The 22,274-nt window shown below is 39.9% G+C and overlaps 1 protein-coding gene across 3 annotated transcripts in view; it reads right to left on the reverse strand.

The window, feature by feature from the left end:
- Positions 1 to 471: 471 nt before the first annotated feature.
- The window catches only part of aldh6a1 (aldehyde dehydrogenase 6 family, member A1), a 31,063-nt gene continuing 9,260 nt past the window's right edge, over positions 472 to 22,274 (reverse strand). For 2 of the 3 annotated variants that reach the window (XM_072568200.1, XM_072568199.1), the window contains exons 2-12: positions 20,062 to 20,100; positions 18,625 to 18,699; positions 17,374 to 17,535; positions 15,233 to 15,311; positions 14,577 to 14,879; positions 13,792 to 13,913; positions 9,858 to 10,047; positions 8,561 to 8,742; positions 4,088 to 4,267; positions 2,594 to 2,692; positions 472 to 1,758 (exon numbers count right to left, since the gene is read on the reverse strand). In XM_072568200.1, the coding sequence (XP_072424301.1) occupies positions 1,654 to 1,758; positions 2,594 to 2,692; positions 4,088 to 4,267; positions 8,561 to 8,742; positions 9,858 to 10,047; positions 13,792 to 13,913; positions 14,577 to 14,879; positions 15,233 to 15,311; positions 17,374 to 17,535; positions 18,625 to 18,699; positions 20,062 to 20,100 (1,536 nt within the window). In that variant the 3' untranslated portion in view covers positions 472 to 1,653. Of the gene's footprint in view, positions 1,759 to 2,593; positions 2,693 to 4,087; positions 4,268 to 8,560; positions 8,743 to 9,857; positions 10,048 to 13,791; positions 13,914 to 14,576; positions 14,880 to 15,232; positions 15,312 to 17,373; positions 17,536 to 18,624; positions 18,723 to 19,284; positions 19,307 to 20,061; positions 20,101 to 22,274 lie in introns of those variants that run through there. The other variant, XM_072568201.1, reaches the window with a different exon arrangement.

Consider the following 22,274-nt stretch of genomic DNA (forward strand, 5'->3'; position numbering starts at 1 on the left):
ACTTTAAATTGAGAGGTGATATATATAGAACAGATGTCAGAGGTAAGTTCTTTACTCAAGACTAGTAAGGGTGTGGAAGGCCCCACCTGTAACAGTAGGAGACTCGCCACCTTCAAGGGCATTTAAATGGTTTCACTGGTCATCACAACATCAAGGATCAAAGGGCCAGTACCACGCTGCACTGTTCTATGTGTGGGATTTCCATTGAGAGCAACATATTCTTTTCTTTTCCTCACTCAAGTAGTAACCTGAGCCAAACTGCAGCCTTCTGAGGCAGGGTCAATCTTAGGACATCTCAGTCTGAAAAATTCTCATGCACATTCTCTTCATCAAACAGACACATTAAGGAAGCTGCAAGAGGCATTATGAACACTGACCCTTGTGACGTTACTCCATGCAAATTGCATTCCAGAAATCTTGAACTTTACTACATTTTTTTCCTATAAATCCCATAATCTATAAAACCACAAAGCGTTTTATAAACAGTTTAATTTGTCAATGCTTTCTACATAATCAGTTACAATGAACTCAAACAAACAGGAACATAGAGCTCGAGTGTTTCCGCACTACCTCCCCCCAATTTGAAAGGGGAAACCTCAACACAGGGCATTGAGGTTGATTTATTTGAATATCTTATTTCCAATACAAATTCACAATTTTTCTTCAGTACAACTTGACATCGATTGATGTGAATGGGAAGCATTGATTTTGATCTTACAGAATTAGATAAATCTTTGAGCAATCTATGCAGTTTGGAAGGTAGAGAACATAAACCCACTTAGAAAAAGGAAGAGAAAATATATACCTGGTCTAAAGAGAGGAAACGTTAGAATCTACAAGGCACATGGTAACAGGGCACTTGTAGAGATATTCATATTTTTAATTTGGGATCTTTCTGGTCTGAGAGACTCAGTAATTCACTGGATCAGTAAAAGTGTCTCTGCTGTTAGCTTATATCCAACTTGTTTTGTCAAAATATATCTGTCCAAGGCACCTAAATTATAATCATTTTCTTTCTGAATTGTTTTGGGACAAAAGTCAAAAAACTTCTAAACCAAATGACGTTTTTCAGAAAACTGTACTTTACACAAATGAACTGCCCAGTTACATTTGTTTCTCATCAACCTAATGCATGTGCATTCAATATCTCCAATTAAATAAAAAAGTACAGAAATATTGTCAATTTTGAATTTTTTACACTAAAAAGAAATGGTTTAAGGGTGCATACTTGCATAGCTTTAACTTACATTATTCACAAGATCAGTCATGTTATTTTGTGTGAATCATATTTTGAAAAACAAACTGGGCAACTTGTTCAAATAGAGAGAAAAGGAGACTTTCAAACAAAAAAAAAGTTATGTTTATGTCTTAATGTGCGCTACATGATCAGAATTTGACAACTTCTGCAGCTTAAAATCTGATTTAAGGGATAACATTTAGCAACTTGAGGTTATGTTCAAAATTGCTAAAAACAAATCAGTCAAAAATAATTTCCTTTCATTTTCTTTCGCCATGCCGACATCAACTGAAAGGACCACATTGAAATATGTTGCACCCGCGCACCTATTCGTGCCAAATTTGCCTAGTCAGATTCGATAGGGCAGTAGTGACGAGCATGTTGAACGTGCGGCTTGCCATCTCAGTGAAGTGAACTTAGCGGCCCATTGTTGGCATGACAACAGATGGGCTGGTTAACGTAGCATCTTCCTCCTTCCACTGGGATGTGACTGTCTTTACTTGAGTGTAGAACTGAATACCCTAGAATGAAATGTGAACAAAACAAAAGCTAAAAGCCTGAATGTACATATGTATCCATACATAGCATTTGGTTTCAGAGTTCAGCTCAGCTTTATTTCATAAGTTCAGCCCAGCCCAGACAGGTGTTCACATGCTGGATCCATTTCTGACCAGCAGTACCAAGACTCTCCAGAACCAACCTGGAGGGTAAGAATTAAAGATTAACCTCCAGGACACCACTGCAAGGAAATACACCGAGAAGTCAGAGGACTAATATTGTTTTCAAACTTTTCTTCAAAACACCTTTATTCTGATTTCTCATGATTTTGTAATTAATCTCTTGACCTTCAAATGAAAATGTCTTCTCTCAGGTAATCCATTTCTAATGGTTGTGGAAAATGGCTGTGTCATGACGCTGACACGGAAAAGTATGAAAATCTGGTGGTTGGAGGCAGAAAGGCAACTTCTGGGAAAACATCTAACCAGTTCCACCACCAATATTAAATAGATTGGCATTACACACAATTTTATTTTGACAGCTAGAACCAAATCCTGGAATCATTGGGGCTCAAATGCAACTGTAGCTTTATACATCTTACAGTTGAAAGCTCTTCAAAAGGAATGGCTGTGAGTGAAATCTACTGCTAAGATGCAACTGATGGTCCCTTCTTGGAATGGACATTCTAGTAATACTCCATAAGTGGTGAGGGCTCTTGTGCACCCAAAATCTTAGGATCTGAGAAAGGCAAAAGGCAGGCTGTAGGAATATCCTTGCAGAAAAGATAGGTAATTAACCATTTAATCTCTAGATTTACATTGCTGCTGCCTAACTGGCTTTGGGAATTAACATACATACCTGCTTGCCATAGAAGTTGGTATCACCCCTGAATGAACCTCTTGATCCAGTGAATGAGAACATGGGCAAAGGAACTGGGATAGGCACGTTCACGCCAATCTGAACAGAACGGTTAAAATATTGTCATAATAAAGAGAGCAAAGCACAGGGTGTCAAACAGATATATATTAAATTATGAATAGCAGTTATAATGTGGTGCCTGAGATCCCCAGGAGGCATGTTGGTACCTCAAATATGAAGTTGGTGAGAAGCACATCTGAGAGGGGTTAGGTGATGAAACAAGGTTTGCTGGCATCACCCAAAATTAGTCATAGTCATAGAGATGCACAGTATGGAAACAGACCCTTCAGTCTAACCCATTCACACCGACCAGACATCCCAACCCAATCTAGTCCCACTGGCCTTTTACTTATGCAATAAATGTTATTTAACATAAGCTCTACCAGAGAGTGTGATTTTGGACATTACAGATTTCATAATAAAAATCAATTAAAATTGTTCTGATTTAACAAATGTACAGCAGCTTACAATAAGACCAGAAGAGCATGAGACCTTAAACTATGATTTAAAAAAAGGCTATAAAGGAGATAATTTCAACAAAGCCTTTTTTGGTCATTCATGGGTAATGGGTGTGTCACTGGCTAGGCCAGCGTTTATTACCTATCCCTAAAAGCCCATAGGGCAGTTAAGATGAACTCCCTTCAATAATTTTGTTCCATATGGAAAAGAAAAATGAGAAAGTTATCAGGTTGCTATAGTGACTTGACCAATCTAAATGAAATATGGAGCACACAAACATGGTTCTAAACTCTCCTCTAATGCATTACTTTCACACATTCAAGTATGGAGTTTGTACATTCTCCCCATATCTGCGTGGGGAGATGTGCAGGTTAGGTGGATTGGCCATGCTAAATTGTCCATAGTGTCCAGGAATGTGCAGGCTAGGTGTATTAGAGTGGGATAGGGTAAGAGTGTATATCTAGGTGGGATGCCCTTCCAAGGGTTGGTGTGGACTCGATGGGTCGAATGGTCTGCTTTCACACTATAGGGATTCTATAATTCATGTTGGTAGCAGAAAGAGAGAAATAGATAAGGCACATAGACTGGACATCTCGAGTACTGCCTGGAAGTCAACTCTCACAACACAAGTAATAGCCAGAACATATAAAACTACAAACATTGCAGTAAGGTACCACTGCTTGATTGAGGATTTAAAATCTCATTTTTATCAACCAAGAACTGTACTGAGCTCTTAGTCAAGCAAGTTGCATAGAGATCAATCCAAATAAATGTGGAACAACAAATGTGGTTGAGAAACTCAGGTGTTGCAGCATTTCTGGAGAAAGAAACAAGTAACACAGAGTCCAAATATTCTGCTGAGCTTCTCGAGCATTTTTATTTCAGATCTCTAGCGTCTGCAGTATTTTGCTTTTATTTGAGTAAATATGGGTATGCTCACTCTGAGAAACTGTGGAGCTATGTTTAAAAACATACCTGTCCCACATCAACATGGTGTGTGAATTTACGAGCTGTGGCACCGTTGGTGGTGAAGATGGCAGTGCCGTTTCCATAAGGGTTTTGGTTGATAATATCGACAGCTTCATCTAGTGTTTCTGCTTCCAGTACTACTAGGACGGGTCCGAAGATCTCTTCGGTGTAGCACTTCATTTGAGGCTACAGAGACGACAAATAAAACAAAAATGCCTTGTTAACTAACTGGTAACTATATACTACTCTTTACATCAGAAGAGGTTACATGAACAGGTTAGAGACTAAGAATCCTGCAATAAGGAATATATTTTCTGACTCTCCAAAGCCTGTTTATCATCTAAAGAGACAAGTCAGAGTGTGAGCCAGTGTAGACACGATCGGATGAATAGCCTCCTTCTGCACTATGATAATTGTTACCGAGCTCTTAAAAGAATTTGATTTTGGATTCAAACACATGCAGCAAAACAAATCATGTTCTATTTACATTGAGAAAAACAAAATTCTACCCTTTTTTTGTGATCTTAAAATTTATACCTACATTTGTTTGCCAGCCTGTGGCAACAATTCACCACCATTTACCCCATCACAATTCTTAATAATGTTGAAAACCTGTTCTCAGTTTTATCCACTTCAACTCCAATGAAAAAGCCACAACCTGTCAACATTTCCATTATAAATGCAAACTGTGTCAAACTATTTCTTTTTGAGTAACAGCTTGCATTCCACTAATCCACGTTTGATTTGCCATTTAATTTTCTTTAATACTTAATTTTCTACTTTTGTTCCTCTTAGCTCTTAGCTAAGCAGTATCGTTTAAACTGGCCAACTTATACATTACAATTTGATGGGAAAGATTAGAAACATCATTGAAGTAGCAAAGTACATCAGGAGAGGAGGATAACCACAGCCTCTAAATCAAACGTGGGAATTGTTTTAATCTGGTGAACAATAATCACTATTCTTGTATTTGGAGACAACAAATACTTATTAAATCCTCTCACTGCAAACCTAGGCTAGTTCAATTCCTGAAGCGTGTGTGAAACTCATCACACCCAGAGGCACTGCCAACCAATACCTTCTAATTGTTTTAGGGCAAATTACCAGTTGACATATTGAGCAGCAAAGAATTACAAAATTTGAAAGGCTGGTCATCTGGCCAATTACAGTCATACAGCACGGAAACAGACCCTTTGGTCCAACCAGTCCAAGTCGAACAGAATCCCAAACTAAACTAGTCCCACCTGCCTGCTCCTAGCCTGTATCTCTCCAAACCTTCCTTATTCATATATCCATCCAAATGTCTTTTAAATGTTGTAATTGTACCAACATCCACCACCCTCAGGAAGTTCATTCCACAAGCAAACCACCCTGTGTGTAAAACATTTGTTTCTTGTCTTTAATAAATCTCTTTCCTCTCACCTGAAAAAGGTGCCCCCTAGATTTGAAATTCCCCATCTTAGGGAAAAGACAATCAACCCTATTTATACCTCTCATTATTTTATAAAAACTTTTATCAGGTCACCTCTCAATCATCTACACTCCAGTGAAAATAGTCCCGGCTTTTCTTTATAACGCAAATCTTCCAGTAAATCTCTTCTGAACCCTCTCCTGCCTATAACTGGGCAATCAGAACTGGACACAGTAATCCAAAACAGGCCTCACCAATGTCCTGTACAACCTCAACATGACTTCCCAACTCCTACAAAGGACTGAACAATGAGGCAAGTGTGCCTCACTAGCCTTATTGAGTTCTTTGAGAAGGTGACAGAACAGGTGGATGAAGGTAAAGCGGTTGATGTTGTTATATGGACTTCAGTAAGACGTTTAATAACATTCCACATGGTAGGCTATTGCACAAAATACGGAGTTTTGGGATTAAAGGTGATTTAGCGATTTGGATCAGACATTGGCTAGCTGAATGAAGACAGAGGGTGGTGGTTGATGGGAATTGCTCATCCTGGAGCTCAGGTACCAGTGGTGTGCTGCAAGGATCTGTTTTGGGGCCACTACTGTTTGTTATTTTTATACATGATCTGGATGTGGGCGTAGAAGGATGGATTAATACATTTGCGGATGACATTAAGGTGGACAGAGTTGTGGATAGTGCCAAAGGATGGTGTGGATTACAGAGGGACATTAATAAGATGCAGAGCTGGGCTTTGAAGTAGCAAATGGAGTTTAGTACAGAAAAGTGTGAGGTAGTTCACTTCGGAAGAAATAACAGGAATGCAGAGTACTGGGCCAATGGTAAAATTCTTGGCAGTGTAGATGAACAGAGCGATCTCAGTGTCTAGGTGCATAAATCCCTGGAAATTGCCACTCAGGTTGATAGGGTTATCAACAAGGCACATGGTAAAAACAATGACTGCAGATGCTGGAAACCAGATTCTGGATTAGAAGTGCTGGAAAAGCACAGCAGTTCAGGCAGCATCCGAGGAGCAGTAAAATCGACGTTTCGGGAAAAAGCCCTTCATCAGAAATATGGGCAGACAGCCTGAAGGGTGGAGAGATAAATGAGAGAAGGGTGGGGGGTGGGGAGAAAGTAGCATAGAGTACAATAGGTGAGTTGGGGAGGGGATGAAGGTGATAGGTCAGGGAGGAGGGTGGAGTGGATAGGTGGAAAAGAAGATAGGCAAGTATCTGATCCCAGGAGGACCAGTTCCACCACAGAACACACCAGATGGCCTCCTTCTTTAGAGACCGCAATTTCCTTTCTCACGTGGTTAAAGATGCCCTCCAACGCATTTCGTCCACATCCCGCACCTCCGCCCTCAGACCCCACCCCTCCAACCATAACAAGGACAGAACGCCCCTGGTGCTCACCTTCCACCCTACCAACCTTTGCATAAACCAAATCATCCGCCGACATTTCCCCCACCTCCAAACGGACCCCACCACCAGGGATATATTTCCCTCCCCACCCCTTTCTGCCTTCCGCAAAGACCATTCCCTCTGTGACTACCTGGTCAGGTCCACGCCCTCCTACAATCCACCTGGCACCTTCCCCTGCCACTGCAGGAATTGCAAAACCTGTGGCCACATCTCCTCCCTCACCTCCATCCAAGGCCCTAAAGGAGCCTTCCACATCCAAAGTTTTAGCTGCACATCCACTAATATCATTTATTGTATCTGTTGCTCCCGATGTGGTCTCCTCTACATTTGGGAGACTGGACGCCTCCTTGCAGAGCACTTTAGGGAACATCTCTGGGACACCCGCACCAATCAACCACACCGCCCCGTGGCCCAACATTTCAACTCCCCCTCCCACTCTGCCGAGGACATGGAGGTCCTGGGCCTCCTTCACCGCCGCTCCCTCACCACCAGAGGCCTGGAGGAAGAATGCCTCATCTTCCACCTCAGAACACTTCAACCCCAGGGCATCAACGTGGACTTCAACAGTTTACTCATTTCCCCTTCCCCCACCTCACCCCAGTTCCAAACTTCCATCTCAGCACTGTCCCCATTACTTGTCCTACCTGCCTATCTTCTTTTCCACCTATCCACTCCACCCTCCTCCCTGACCTATCATCTTCATCCCCTCCCCCACTCATCTATTGTACTCTATGCTACTTTCTCCCCACCCCCACCCTCCTCTCATTTATCTCTCCACCCTTCAGGCATTCTGCCTGTATTACTGATGAAGGGCTTTTGCCCAAAATGAGGATTTTACTGCTCCTCGGATACTGCCTGAACTGCTGTGCTTTTCCAGCACCTCTAATCCAGAAGAAGGCACATGGTGTGTTGGCGTTTATTGTTGAGGGATTGCGTTTCGGAGCCACGAGGTCATGCTTCAGCTGTACAAGACACTGGTAAGGCCACACCTGGAGTATTGCATGCAATTGTGGTCACCACATTATAGGAAGGACATGGAAGCTTTGGAAAGGGTTCACAGGAAATTTAATAGATGTTGCCTGGTATGGAAGGAAGGTCTTAAGAGAAAAGGCTGAGGTAACGGAGACTGTTTTCATTGGTGAGGGGAAGGTTGAGAGGTGACTTTATCTGGACGTATAAGATAATCAGAGGGTTACATAGGGTGGAGAGTGAGAGCCTTTTCCTCAGATGAAAGCTAACACGAGGGCACAAAGCTTTAAATTGGGGGGTGATAGATTTAGGACAGATATTAAGGGTAGTTTCTTCACTCAGTAGTAGGGGCGTGGAATGGCCTGCCTACAACAGACTTGCCAACATTAAGGGCATTTAAATGGACATTGGACGTACATATGGATAATAATGGAACGGGGTAGGTTAGATGGGCATATGATTATTTTCAAAGGTTGGTGCAACAGAGGGCTGAAGGGTCGTACTGTGCTGTAATGTTCTATGTGCCAACTGCCTTTTTAACCATCCTGCCTATATGTGACGCTAACTTGAAAGAATTATGTACCTGCTTGGTCCCTCTGTTCTACAACACCCCGAGGCTCCTGTTCTACAAGGCTCTACCATTAACTGGATGACAAAAAGTAGTTATTGTCACACCTTTACTCCTCCAAGGATGGTGGGCCCCACAAAGTTGCCATTTTCATATCCTTTCACCTGGATCTTCCGGCCATCCAGCAGCAGCTTGGCACCCTCTTCCACTCCACTTTGGACAAGATCACACACACGAGCCTTAGCCTGAGGGGAGACGAGTGGGCCAAGGTCAGAGCCTGGTTGGTCACCTGGGATCAGGAAGAAAAACAAAATTATGCACTCATATGGTTAACCAAGGCAATCCTCTAATGTTTATGTTTTCTGGGAGAAGTATACAGCTGTCCATTAGGGCTGTAATCAGAGCACGTAATAATTAGGTTCTTCATTCCACAACCTCAAATCACAAACTCCAATAGAAAACATTTCCAACAGCCTAGTCAGGTGAATTACTAAATAAATATTTAATTCTGTCAAGGATACATAGAAGTAATTGAATACAGTCAGATGGTATACTGGTAAATAATAGAACTAGTTTTGAATAGTAAAATTGCTTTATCCAAACAAAATTGTCAAATGGGTGAACGTAGAATCCCTACAATGCGGAAATGGGCCGTTCAGCCCATCTAGTCCATACTGACGCTCTAAAGAGTATCCCACCCAGTCCCACCCCCTTACTCTATCCCTGTAACCATGCATTTCCCATGGTTATTCCACCCAACCCTGGGCAATTTAGCATGGCTAATCTAGCTAAACTGCACATCTTTGAACTGAGAGGGGAATTTGGATCACCCAGCAGAAACAGACACAGACACGGAGAGGATGTGCTAACTCCACTCGGACAGTCACCAGGGTCTGGAATCGAACTCGGGCCCCTGACACTGTGAGGTAGCAATGCTAACTCACTAAGCCACTATGCTGTCCATTAGAAAAGCTACTTTAGTTATTTCTGTATTGAATTCAAAAATGGAATCTGAGGGGAGAAAAAATTTCAGATTAGTTCAAGATAATGGAAGTTAGTTTCTAGTATTCCTTCAGTGTTAAGTGGTTTCAATTCCCAGAACTCCATATCTTAAGCTTTCTGGGAGTACTGCACTACAGGGACCATTGTGGCTCAAGGTGACTCAGTGTCATCTTCTCAAAGGACTACTAGTGACGAATGGGCAACAAGGTCAACAATGCCCATACCACCACATTCTTGATGTGGTGCATATTTATCTGGAAAGACATAGTTGCAATTACATGAGGAGAAATCACACTGCCTAACCAACAGTCTCGGTTTTCCATATTTTGGCTCCTGGACAATGTTGGGACTGTTCGTTCAATCAATCTCCTCATATTCCCATTGCATTGAAAGTAACCATACCTGCATTGACTTTCAGCTTCTTTGCCCTTTCCACTAGTTCAGGTAGCCACTTTTTTGCTTCCCCAACCAGGACAGCAGTAGATAGGGCCATGCAACGCTGTCCAGCAGCACCAAAAGCTGCACCAACAAGCTGATTCAAGGTATTCTCCTTATTAGCATCAGGCATCACGACTCCATGGTTCTTAGCACCCTACAGAGAATTCAGAGAAAAATGAAAAGGCAAAATGAAGATACCTCCCTGTACTCTCCAAGTGACTACATGGAAAATAAAAACTTCAAACCACTTTATACTACTGGAAGCAGAGACCATTTTTTAAAAAGTCTTCACAACATTGGCAGGAACTGGTAAGATTAACTGTACAGTGTGTAAATTAATAATAGAACTAGAAAAAAAGGACTCTCATTCAAACCAATCTCTCCTACATTACAATTATGGTATAGTAAAGTTTGGTCTCTCATCAACTACAGCTTGGAGCAGGATTTATATTTTATTGGGAGAGAATTGTAATGATGTCTTTCCCCAGGTCAGACATAACCAACAGCGAACAAAAGTTGGCTAAATCACACACGCTGTTTCAACTAGAGCAAAAACAAAAATTCAAGAAACTCAGCAGGTCTGGCAACATCGGAAGAGAAAGCAGAGTTAACATTTTCAGTCTAGGCATTCCTCTTCAGAACTGTCTTCTGCTGAATTCAATGTTTGTAGAAAATAGAATGAGTTTCTTTCTTTCCTCTCCGAAACTCCCAGAATAGGGTCTATGCACAGTGCACAGAAAAAAGCTACTCATTCAATAGTTAGCTGCTCTTTGACAGATTCTCTCCTTCATTTCAATGAGAACATTACTACACAACCCATCTTTCTGCACTCATCATCTGCCCTTTCCCCCTTACATGTAGCAACAGGACGGGGCATGATCTCTTTTATTCAGGTGTAAATTTCGAAAAGGTACTGTGCTGCCTCACTAGCAGCTATTGTAAAATGCCAGCTAGGCTAACATTACATTGAACAAAGTAAAAGTCTACAAAAATAAAATCTTGATAGAGACAGGGATAAGCGAACAATGCTGCAACTAAGCCTCTCAATCATCAGCAGGACCTCAATTAAATGCAAAATGAATCCACTCAGTGAAGCCCTAGGGCCATGTGAAGCCAAGACGACCAGCCATTTATTGTTTTCAACTTAAACTTTGTTTTAAAAGAAGGCCACAAGTTGGTTTGCTGAAAAACTTAATTGCAAACATAAATTGCATGGAAGGAAAACCACAGTTGTGGGGAGTCAGAAATTGGGAAACCCAAAACTCTGATTTGATCGTGCTGTCAGCCATTCCCACTGGGTTAGCTGAACCCACACAAGCTTGTCATGTGATTATGCAAACACAAGTAGAGGTAAGCCATCATTCAGAAGACCTAGTGAATCTCCACAAGTACAGTAAACCCGAGGAGAAAAATACCGCCGATTGGAGACAAAGTGAGGTTGAAGTAGCAAGTGGAATACTGTGATGCAACACAAAAAGTTGACATTGCTAAGGAGTGGGAGATCCCACCTTTGAGTCTGTCAATCATTCTGAAACACAAGGAAAATAATCTTTGAACAGTCTGACAAGCAGGCATTCTTTCCACCTAGGAAGAGAATGAGAATGAATGCCTTTCCTCACAAAGCTGCTCTGCTAACATTGGTTCAAGGCTGTTTGAGCAGAGAATATTTCTACCCTGGCCCAATTCTACAGGAAAGTGAAGTTGTTCTAGCAAAGAACTGGGTCATGTAGCTCCAACTTGTAACCAACAAATGACCAGACTGACTCAAAACCAAGGAACTGCATTGTTTTCCACGCAGTAAGTGGTGAAGGTGCAGTTATTATGGCAGTAATAGCAGTTGTCAGGTAAGCCAGGATGGATGCATTTTGATTGCATTTTTCAGGTATGCAAGGAAGCTTCAAGAATTCGATCTGTCTGTAGAATTCAATGTCACAGCAGTGATGGACTAGAAGTGTCATACCCTTTTCCAAAAGAATCATCCTTAACTCACCCAAGTCATTTGCTAACAATGCGCAAGAGATTGGAGAACTGCTTTACATATACTAAATACATCGAGTATTGTAGTCTCACCCAAGTATACATGACAGCTAAAATGCACGGTTTCGTCATCTGTAACCAGAACGTCTTGAAATTTAAAAAATCACATCATATCAGGTTATAGTCCAACAGGTTTAATTGGAAGCACTAGCTTTCGGAGCGTTGCTCCTTCATCAGGTGGTTGAAGGAGCAGTGCTCCGAAAGCTAGTGCTTCCAATTAAACCTATTGGACTATAACCTGGTGTTATGTGATTTTTAACTTTGTACACCCCGGTCCAACACCGGCATCTCCAAATCATCTTGAAATGTGTATTTGTGGATAGCAAAGCAAGGAGTGTCTCATAGCACAGACTGTGCCAACATGTATGAAGTCAAAAAGTTGGATTTCCATATCACAACAAGCAACAAGAAGCTTTGCAAATGACAAGAGGCTAGTCACCCAGTATGAGGCTAATAAAACAACCTGGGTGACCTTCAGTATGTTGACACATGGACCTGAAACGTGAACGAAATCTTCCTTTGCTGATACATCATTACAGACAATGGTCCTGTGCAGCCAATGGATTGGGGGTGAATAGGAACCCACACTGATGGCAGCTGATCGCTTGCATTGGATGTCATTGCTAAGAAGCAGGAATACAACCCAACTGTTCGAAATGGTGATGGAAGCCTTAATTGCTAACTGCTTCCATGACACTTGGGTCAGAGAGGCTAAAACTGCATGACATGCTGACTTTAAGTAGAAAGAGGCCATCCTGCCCATTGATATTCTTTTTATTCACCTGCTGGAGGCCCCCATGGAATTGCATCAGAGACAACCATGAAAACATATTCAGAGTTGGATGATGTTGAATACTACACATCAGAAGAATTAACAGACGAGGCAGTATGCTCTTCAACGACCTTGAAGGTCCTGATAATTGTTTGTCTGTTCACACATCTGTTTCTCTGGGTTGAAGCCAAAAAGGCCATTGGCATAAAACAATGGAAAGAGTCTTCCAACTACATCCAAAGACAGCACTTTTAAACATTAAGCAATTATTAAGTTTTTCCAGAGCCAACTGTCAACATCCTTCAATTCCTTTTACTGCACACGGTCAGATGATCTTAAGGTGTGAACAATTTGAAAAATAAAGATTTTCTTACATTTCTAAAAAGTGTGTTGATATGAAAAGCTGGGTTTCATGGCCCCACTTAACACAAGTTTTTTGGTTAGCCCCTTATGATTTGACTGAATTCTAAGATAGCAGCGGAGTAGAACACCTCAGCTGAAACTCGTCTGTTCCTTTGTTTCTTTCCCCTCTCTTTATCTTTTCTTTTTTCCTCTTTGGCCTGGAGCGGAGTGGGGTTGGCAGCTAGTGGGCTCAGACTGAAGGTAACTACTGGGTAGAAACCAGTGGAGCCTGGTCAGGCCATGTGAAAGTCTTTATAGAGAGACTATATTGTCTATCTTTTTAGCTTTATTTCTTGTTTTTCTAACTTATACTATATACAACTGTATGTAACCTTTTTTTGTACCTAATATCTGTATCTAGGTACTTTGTACCTAAGACGGCACAAGTGTTGGTGGCATTGTCCACTTTTCACTGTACTCCTGTTCTTTTGTAACTTGAGTACATGTGATAATAAACCTAATTCTAGTTCATGATTTTACTGAAGTGATTCTATATTTTGTTGGGTGGCGGGAGGGGATCTGGAGAGAGATAGAGTTGCGAAAGGTAAAGCAATTAATATGATTTCAATACCAAGTGGGAGGTGTGGAAAAAGATGAAAAAAAGTTAAAAGGTTTGTCCTGCATGCAGCTGCTCTGCAAATGAACTATGATAAAGTCCAATAACTAGGGAATGAAAAGGATATTCACCATGTTTGACTGCACTCTCTTGCCATTTTCAGAGCCTCTTGTATAGATGTACTCTCCTGCTTGATTGGAACCGACAAAACTTATGGCCTTTATCGCAGGTTGGTCACAAATGAAGTTCACAGCTTTAAAAAAAAAGGTGAAAAATAAAGCGCAGTTTATTATTCCCATAGGATGCAGCATACAGCATGCACTTAGAGGTACCTGCAACATAGGTCAGAAAGTTGATTCGGGAGGAATGGAAAGACTTGGAGAAATATTACTGTAATATCAGTCATTTTCTTTCTCACTTTTTGAATTTTATCACTATTACCGCCAAACACTTTCAACGTGGGAGAAAGTAGCAATAATTCACTGCCTCATATACTTAATTATGATATTCAACGTGATGAAATGTCATAATTAAATGTCATTATCTCCACTTCATACTAACAAGTAGTCATTACATGCAGCATTCAAGGGAATTTTCTCTTCCACACGAGTATCTTGATCATAAAAAAATTTCACATGCTACACAGCCAAATGAAGGGCATCTCAATGGATATCCATCTGCATCAACACTGTTAGACAAGCTAAAAAGGTCCCAGCATAATCCAATATACTTTTACATGCATTGAAGCATGGGAGACAGCTTTGATAGGCTATTATTCATAAACTGCTGCGACCATCAAAACTCAAACTTTGGATATTAAATCCTCACATGACTAAGACTTATAATTAAAGGGGGTTGGTACATACCAACTTCAACAACAGTTTTAAAACTTTTATAGAAATATCAAATTTCCTACCATCATGCTGCCCATGAATAATATTAAGGGTTCCATCTGGAGCTCCTGAATCTTGTAATAACTTGGCAAGCAACATGGCTGCTCCTGGAACACGCTCCGAAGGTTTGAGCAGGAAGGTGTTGCCACACACCATAGCCATAGGGTACATCCAGAGTGGAATCATGGCTGGGAAGTTAAAGGGAGTGATGCCAGCACACACTCCTAAAGGCAGTCTGTAGGTGAATGTGTCCATGTCTTTGGTAATGGAGGGCAATGTCTCACCCAGCATTAAAGATGTGATACTGCAAGTATGTTCAACAACCTCTGTCAGGAGAGAAGCATAGAGATCACTGTTATGGAGGACCAATTAAACTCTGCAGGTTTTAAAATAAAACGGTCACTTGACTGGTACCACAAGAATAACCAGAATACCTAGAGTTTTAAAACACAAACTAAAATTCTTGGAAAAGTTGCTCAAGTAGGAAAGAGAAGAATACTTGAGAAACAATATCATGGAAGAGCAAGTTATTAACAGTTCTGGAGGGAATTACTATGGACTACGATGGAAACCAGCTGAATAACTTGCCATCTGTAATTATGTTTGAGGTATGTGAAATTTGTGCAATTTCACAAGATATCACTGATATACTTTTATTAGGAATCCACACATTACTTACGTAAGCCTCTGAAAACATCTCCTTCAGCATCTGGCAAAGTTTTACCTTGCTCTTTTGTGATGAGCTTGGCAATTTCAGCCTGTTAATAAAATTAAAAGACATCTTATTTGAAAGATTGTTCTTGTATTCAATGTCAGGGTATTGTAGGCAGTGATGGTAAGTTTGAACAAAAGAATTTTTTTTTGGCTTTATGAACATTCAAACAAGAAATAATAGTAGGCCATTCAGCCCTTCAAGCCTGCTGTGCCATTCAAGAGGAAGCTTGCAAATTATTTTAACTCAAACTTTACATTTCTGCATATGCCCAATAATCTTTTATCTTTATGGCAATCAAGAATCCATTTACCTGTGAAGATTCTACAGCTATTATGTTTTGAGGAAGAGAATTGTAAATATTCTCAACACTCTTAGATAAGAATGTTTCCTCATCTGCAACTTAAATGGACAACACCTTCGTTTTAATTATGATCCCGAGTTCTAGATTCTCCTTGAAGAAACATCCTTTCCTCATTCACCGGTCAGGTCCCTCAAGATCTTCCATGTTTCAAATAAGTCACCTCTGACCCTAAACTCCAGGGGATACAGACATAACCTTTCTAGCCTTTCCTCACAAGTCAATCAACTCACTCCAAATATAAGACTAGTCAATCCTCTGATAGCTTCCAATGCATTAATATCCTTCCCCGAATACAGGGCCATATTGAACATAAGTACTCTCACCAATTCCTTTATAACTGAAGCATAACTGTCTTATTCTTGCATTCTTATTCTTGCATTCAATTTCCCTCACGATAAAACACAACATTCTCAGTTTTGATGATTACTTGCTGTACACGCAAACTCACCACCTGCGATTCATACACTTGGGCACTGGGATATCTGCAACACTGACCATTTTGATAATATGCTTCTTTTCTATTCATTCGGCCAAAATGGACAATATTGCACTTTCACAGATCTTTGCCCACTCACTTAATCTATATCCCGCTGTAGACTCATGTCCTATTATCTTTACTGGATAAGCAAATTTAGATATCATACTTTCAGTCCCTTCTTCCGTGCTATTTATAAATATTGTAAAGAGTTGAGGCCCCAGCACTGATCCTTGGAACGTCCTGACAGCCTGAAAAAGACTCATTTATTCTTACTCCGTTTTCTGTCAGCCAATCAATCTTCCCTCCATGCCAATATGTTATCCCTTAAACCATGAGCTTTTATTTTCCATAATAACTTTTGATGCAGCATCTCATCAAATGCTCTTTGGAAATCTAAATTCAATAAACCACTTTATCTAAAGCACCAGGTACTTCTTTAAAAGAACTCCAATCATTAATTAAGGTCTCCCTTTGACAAAACCATACAGCTCTGCCTGTTGTAACAAGGAGACAAATACCAGTGCAGCAGAATACTCAGCTGATGACCTGAAGGTTTGAGCCCATGCTGTGGGATTCTAGAAGCCCTACTGCACTGATACAGAAAAATGATGAGGGAAGGACAAACAACTGCCAATGATAAAGCAAGAGTGGTGTTGCTGATTTAAAATCGGGCCTGATCAGCAGGAAACTGATGACTGTCTTCAGCAGAAAAAAAGATAATATTGGGTCAGTGCAAGATTTTGAAGGTGGATGAGGTTAATATAAGTCCCAAGACACTTTAGTCTTATGCAACTCCAGGAACCTGCTGCAGAGTTACAACAAAAAGCTAAAAATCACATAACACCAGGTTATGGTCCAACAGGTTTAACTGGAAGCACACTAGCTTTCAGAGCGATGCTCTTTCATCACTACCACCTGATGAAGGAGCGTCGCTCCGAAAGCTAGTGTGCTTCCAATTAAACCTGTTGGACTATAACCTGGTGTTGTGTGATTATTAACTTGGTACACCCCAGTCCAACAGCGGCATCTCCAAATCATAACAAAAAGCTAGTACTCCCCTGAAAATTAGTCAACAGAAAACCTGGGAAATCACAGGCAATTTTCCCTTCAAAAGAATACTCTCAAGCTATCTCAGTAGGGACTGGTTAATAAGAGAAAAAATTCACTATTGGAGGCCATTTATTTGTTCACAGGATTCTCCTTACCCCATCGCCCCGCCCTTAAAAACATTCAATTCATTGACACATCTGTACTGAAATCACTTACCATGTTTTCTTTGATGAGTTGCTGATACCTTAGAAAAACTTGTTGCCGACTCAACACTGAGGTCTCTGACCAAGACGGGTAAGCACGCTGACAGGAATTCAAGGCAGCAAGCATCTCTTCTTGGGTGGCCTTTGGGACTTTGCCAATCACCTCATTTGTTGCCTAGAATCAAGGTCATAAGTAGCAGGAAACGTTAACACAAATCCCTGAATTACCACCATAAATGAAGGAATCAGCATGCATGAGAAAAAGAATTATGTGATTGCACTCAAATCACAAATTATTAGCCTTTATAATTGTAAAAACCACTAATACACAAGTTTCACACTCCAGCATTCACACAACTACAGAATGGTTTAATGATAGCATTGAGAGGCACCCTGCCATGAAACTGAAAGTCAAATTCGCTGAATCCTCATCCTTGCTAATAACAGAGACATGACAGGCAAAATTTTCCTCATTGGAGATAAAAGGAAGAAGCTTTTCTTTTGAAAAATGTGCAGTGAACTCAAAAATGCTTATGAGCCACCATTCCATCTTGCTTTACACAGGTTCCACAAGATTTGCCATAGCTAGTTAATGTACCGTTCCTTAATGATTTCCCACTTTCACGCTTTGGAAGAGATTTGATATTTCAAAATCCCCAACTTCTAAAAATTGGAAGAGAAATACAATAAACTTTACATTATCCAGCATTTATTGGACAATAGATCAAATATTCTAGATAATTAAGGAGGTCCACAGAATCAATGTAGAAACACACTACATATAGAAAAATAATGCAGTGGGTACACACACTTATATACTTGCAGCATAATTCACTTAAATAATAATGCAACTTTACCTTAAATACTGTACAACTTTACAGGCTGAGAGTCTTCTCACTCGCTGACTACTCAGACATCACAGTAGATCACAGTATTTGAGGAGAAATTGAATCAACTGATATTTTGTGTGACAGTTCGATTGAACATGTATACTTACATGAGGTAAATAAATTTAAAAACTAATAATTGGACAAAATAATACAATACATTCTGCAGTGTTTGAGGTATACAATTTTTGCTGGGTTATCAAGAGTGTTGGTTAAAACAAGGTTTGTTATATGTCAATAGCATAGTCATAGCCTAAGTAATTTTTCCCCCTCAAAACAATACTACCTCAGTACTTGCTCTGATTGTCCAATAACCTATGTAAACAACTCTGTCATTTAAATTTTACAAAGTGGATTTAAAAAAAACACATACTTACAGGGTTATGAATGTCAATCCATTCGGAGGTGCGAGATTCAATAAATTTCCCATCAATAAATAATTTTGTTGTTGGCTGCAAAATAAAAATCAGACAGTCTGCAAATAAACAACATACTAATACACTTGACCAGACCTGACTATTCTCCCAGGCCTCTAATTTTAAAGAACTGAAATATTTCAATTTAGTACTTTTACAATTTCAAAATGTATTCTTATATCTTTTGTTCAGAAGTATAAGGTTTTAAGAAATCATGGACGTACACAAATTAAGAACTGTACATCTCAACGTCTTTCCTTGGATTCTGAAAGATGCAAGTAGTCTGAAGACTTTTAGCTTCAGAACAACTTGAAAAGATTCAGTTTAAAATGAAACAAAAATAGTTCAATTTTCACCAGAAATTAGCAAACAAAACAGATTCTATGCTTTATGAAGATAAGAGACCCGTGCTTAACTGACAACATTAAGCCCTAAATGAATGCGCAAATTGATTACTTGGGGATAGCTGGTCGCAGCTCGGAGAAATTGTTTGGTAGAACTGAAGAAAATATGAACTGAAGGAGTACTAATACTTGAAAAAAAACATATGCAGCAAGTGAGATTTTCTGTTATTACACAATGTGACACAGTTTGTACAAATACATTACTTGTTATACTAACTGTTCATTGGTTAAGCAACTGTCAACCATCTAAAAACCTTCTTATAGGGTGAACTGACCACTCACTCATGACCTACTGGATGGCCACACTTATGCTACAAGGATACTTGTAAGTGAGCTATGAAGATAGCAGACATTGAGGCTGACTTCTGGAAGATAATTTGTTTGGGGGGAAGCATTAGAAGAGGAGGAGAGGCAAACAGGGAAGCTCAGCTTGCCTCCTACCAATGCAAGGTCATTTCCGTGGTTTCAACACCAAGCTTTGTCCCCAGAAGTAAACTTTCTGTCACTTACAGGAAGCAGCATGGTATCAAGTGAAACTGTAGGCTGCTTCTTTAAGCCTGCTTTCAATGTTTGGCCTGCTCTTTCCATCAGACTATTGAACTTTGGCTGGTATGGAGCTCAGATATTTCTGCTATTAGCAAAAGCATTAACCTCTTGCTTGAAATTTAATAGAAGTGACAAGCTTATTTTGTAAAGTTTTTGGTGACTTTCCATTCTCCACGTATAACTCAAAACAAGTCAGTGGTGGATGAATGTACAATCTATTCAAAAGGTATGAAGGAGCACAACTGCATAAAATTAACTGTGCATATACAGCTTTGTCAGCAACAATATCTTCAGGGGCAAGCACTGTATTCAAGACAAAGGGAACATTTGTCGTTACTTAGCAGACGATTGAGAAAGGAAAGAGATGCAATAAAAAAAAGTCAATAGCGAACTTTTTTTTTAAAAAGAAAAAAGCTTGATAGAGCAGCTGCAACTGGCCCAAACTTACTGGAGAGGAGTAGCACATACATCCCAACGGAGGAGTGATCTGCAACAGAAGGTAGAAAAGATCATACATGCAAAAATGTCTCCTTCACTGTTTAGCTGCATTGAAAACTTCACATTTCAACTCTTTTCCCTGCCTATCTCCAACTCTCAAACCCTCTCAGCCTAGCAAGTTTCTTTCTGGAGCTTATTTCCATCTTTTCTCCTTTCAAATGTGATCCTGTACCATTCTAAAGCCGGAGGTACACAGACATTCACTTAAATGGTCATCTCAGAGACATCAACTTTTGTTTTTTTTGTATGAATGCTTGCTCATATGCTGAGTACTTTCAGCAATTTGTATTTTAGATTTCCAATATCCACAGTATTTTGCTTTTGTGCACAACCTTGTACGGTATGGGAAGATTTCTTCATTTTTCCACCTTTGTATTGAATAATGTACCAACAGCAGACCGTTACACATGTATGATAACTGGAGAATTCAGTATGTAGGGAAAACATTGTTATTTGCCATGCTAAGTGTCTTGTCACTGGTTGGCAGATCATCATCAGCAACTTTCATATTTAACAAAACTGCTGATTTGTGACATGTTCAACTATAATGATTGAAAATGTATCCCAATAAGCTGAAGTTTAAACTAGGACTTATGCTTCCCATTTCTAGATTATTAAACATTTTTTTTTAAATAAGGTGCTCTTCCTTTGTTAAAATGAATTGCAATGTGATGAGGGTTCTGACGAAGGGTGACTGGACCAGTAATATTAACTCTGATTTATCTCCACAGATGCTGTTCTTCAGCAATTTCTGTTTTTGTTGTTTATGAGTGTAAGGACAGAAATGGCTTATTCAGTCTCTTGCAGTGGAATCCACTTTTGCAGTGGTGATATAACAAAGGTGCACAACAGTTATGGAAATGGGATGTATCTCAGTTCTGTGGGATTTACAGATTTTCACTGTCTTAGGAATCAGCGATTATGTTTTTCTGCAAAATTAAAAAATGTTAGTGAGAAGCCAATTTATGTTCAATGTTGAAATTCAGGTGAAGTTACTATTTCCAGATTTTATTTGCACGGCTGCACATTACCTTTCTTAAAAGGGTACATTACAAATCTTGTATGTCAATGAGTGGATTTTGTAATAAGCAGAACGTATTCCAAAGCTGAAAGAAATCAGTTAGTAGCACTTTAGTTGTCTATGTAGCTCTGTTTAATGGTATAAAATAATTTCCATCCCATACTACTCAATTGTGCTAATTGAGCAGAGTCATACAGCACAGAAAAGGTAGATTTCAATTTCCATTCAACTGTTTTTCAAATATAAAGTATAACAGGTACAAGGTAAAGCCACCATAGTGTTACTAGACCATATGGCTGTTCTCAGATGACTGGTGGTGGCTTAACTTGAGGCTCACCACACTTCAGGTGAGGTGCCCTTTGTGGTAACCTCAATCTGTGCAGATATTACACCCATGCTGTTGGCATCACTGTGCATTGCAAACTGGCAGTCCAACCAATTCAGCTAACTGACTCTCAAGTTATAAATAAATTCAAGACAATGATTGAGAATTGGATACTGTACAAATCTGGCATTAGCTTGTAGAAAAAAACATTCTCCAGGTTTTTCGGAAGTTTATCTGAGTGAGAATGAAAAGTACTATGAGCCAGAGAGGACCATTAGTACGACATCAAGGGGATTAGTTTTAGGAAGGGTCTTTAAAAAGAAAGTTGGAAATATGCAGAGACATGTAAAAAAAAAGATTAGAGAGAGGCCTTGTGTTCTGGATAAAAGAGTGGAAAATGCACACATCAAAACTGAGAAGGTGAAAATTGTTTTAGGGCAGGAGGAAGTTAGGGACAAGACACTGAAAGGACTTAAAGTTGACAACTGTATATTTGAGATGGTGGCAGAGTGAATGAGTCAAGTTCCACCATGGAAGATAATGAAATGCAATTTCAGGTAATAAAATTGGATTTAAAAAGCTAGCCTCAATAAAAATCACAGAATTGTACAATTCAGGAGGAAGTCATTTGATCCGGCTGTACTGGCTCCTGAAAGAACTTCCCAGCCAGCCTCATTCTCCAGCCTCTCTCTGTTGCCTTCTAAATTCATCACTATTAAATATTCATTCAGCTCTATTTGAAACCTATGGAACCTACCCCCATCACTCTCCCAGGTAGCACATTCCAAACTTTTAACTGACTAAAAACATTTCTCCT

The sequence above is a fragment of the Chiloscyllium punctatum genome, chromosome 4 (assembly GCF_047496795.1).
Source record: "Chiloscyllium punctatum isolate Juve2018m chromosome 4, sChiPun1.3, whole genome shotgun sequence".
NCBI lineage: Eukaryota > Metazoa > Chordata > Chondrichthyes > Orectolobiformes > Hemiscylliidae > Chiloscyllium > Chiloscyllium punctatum.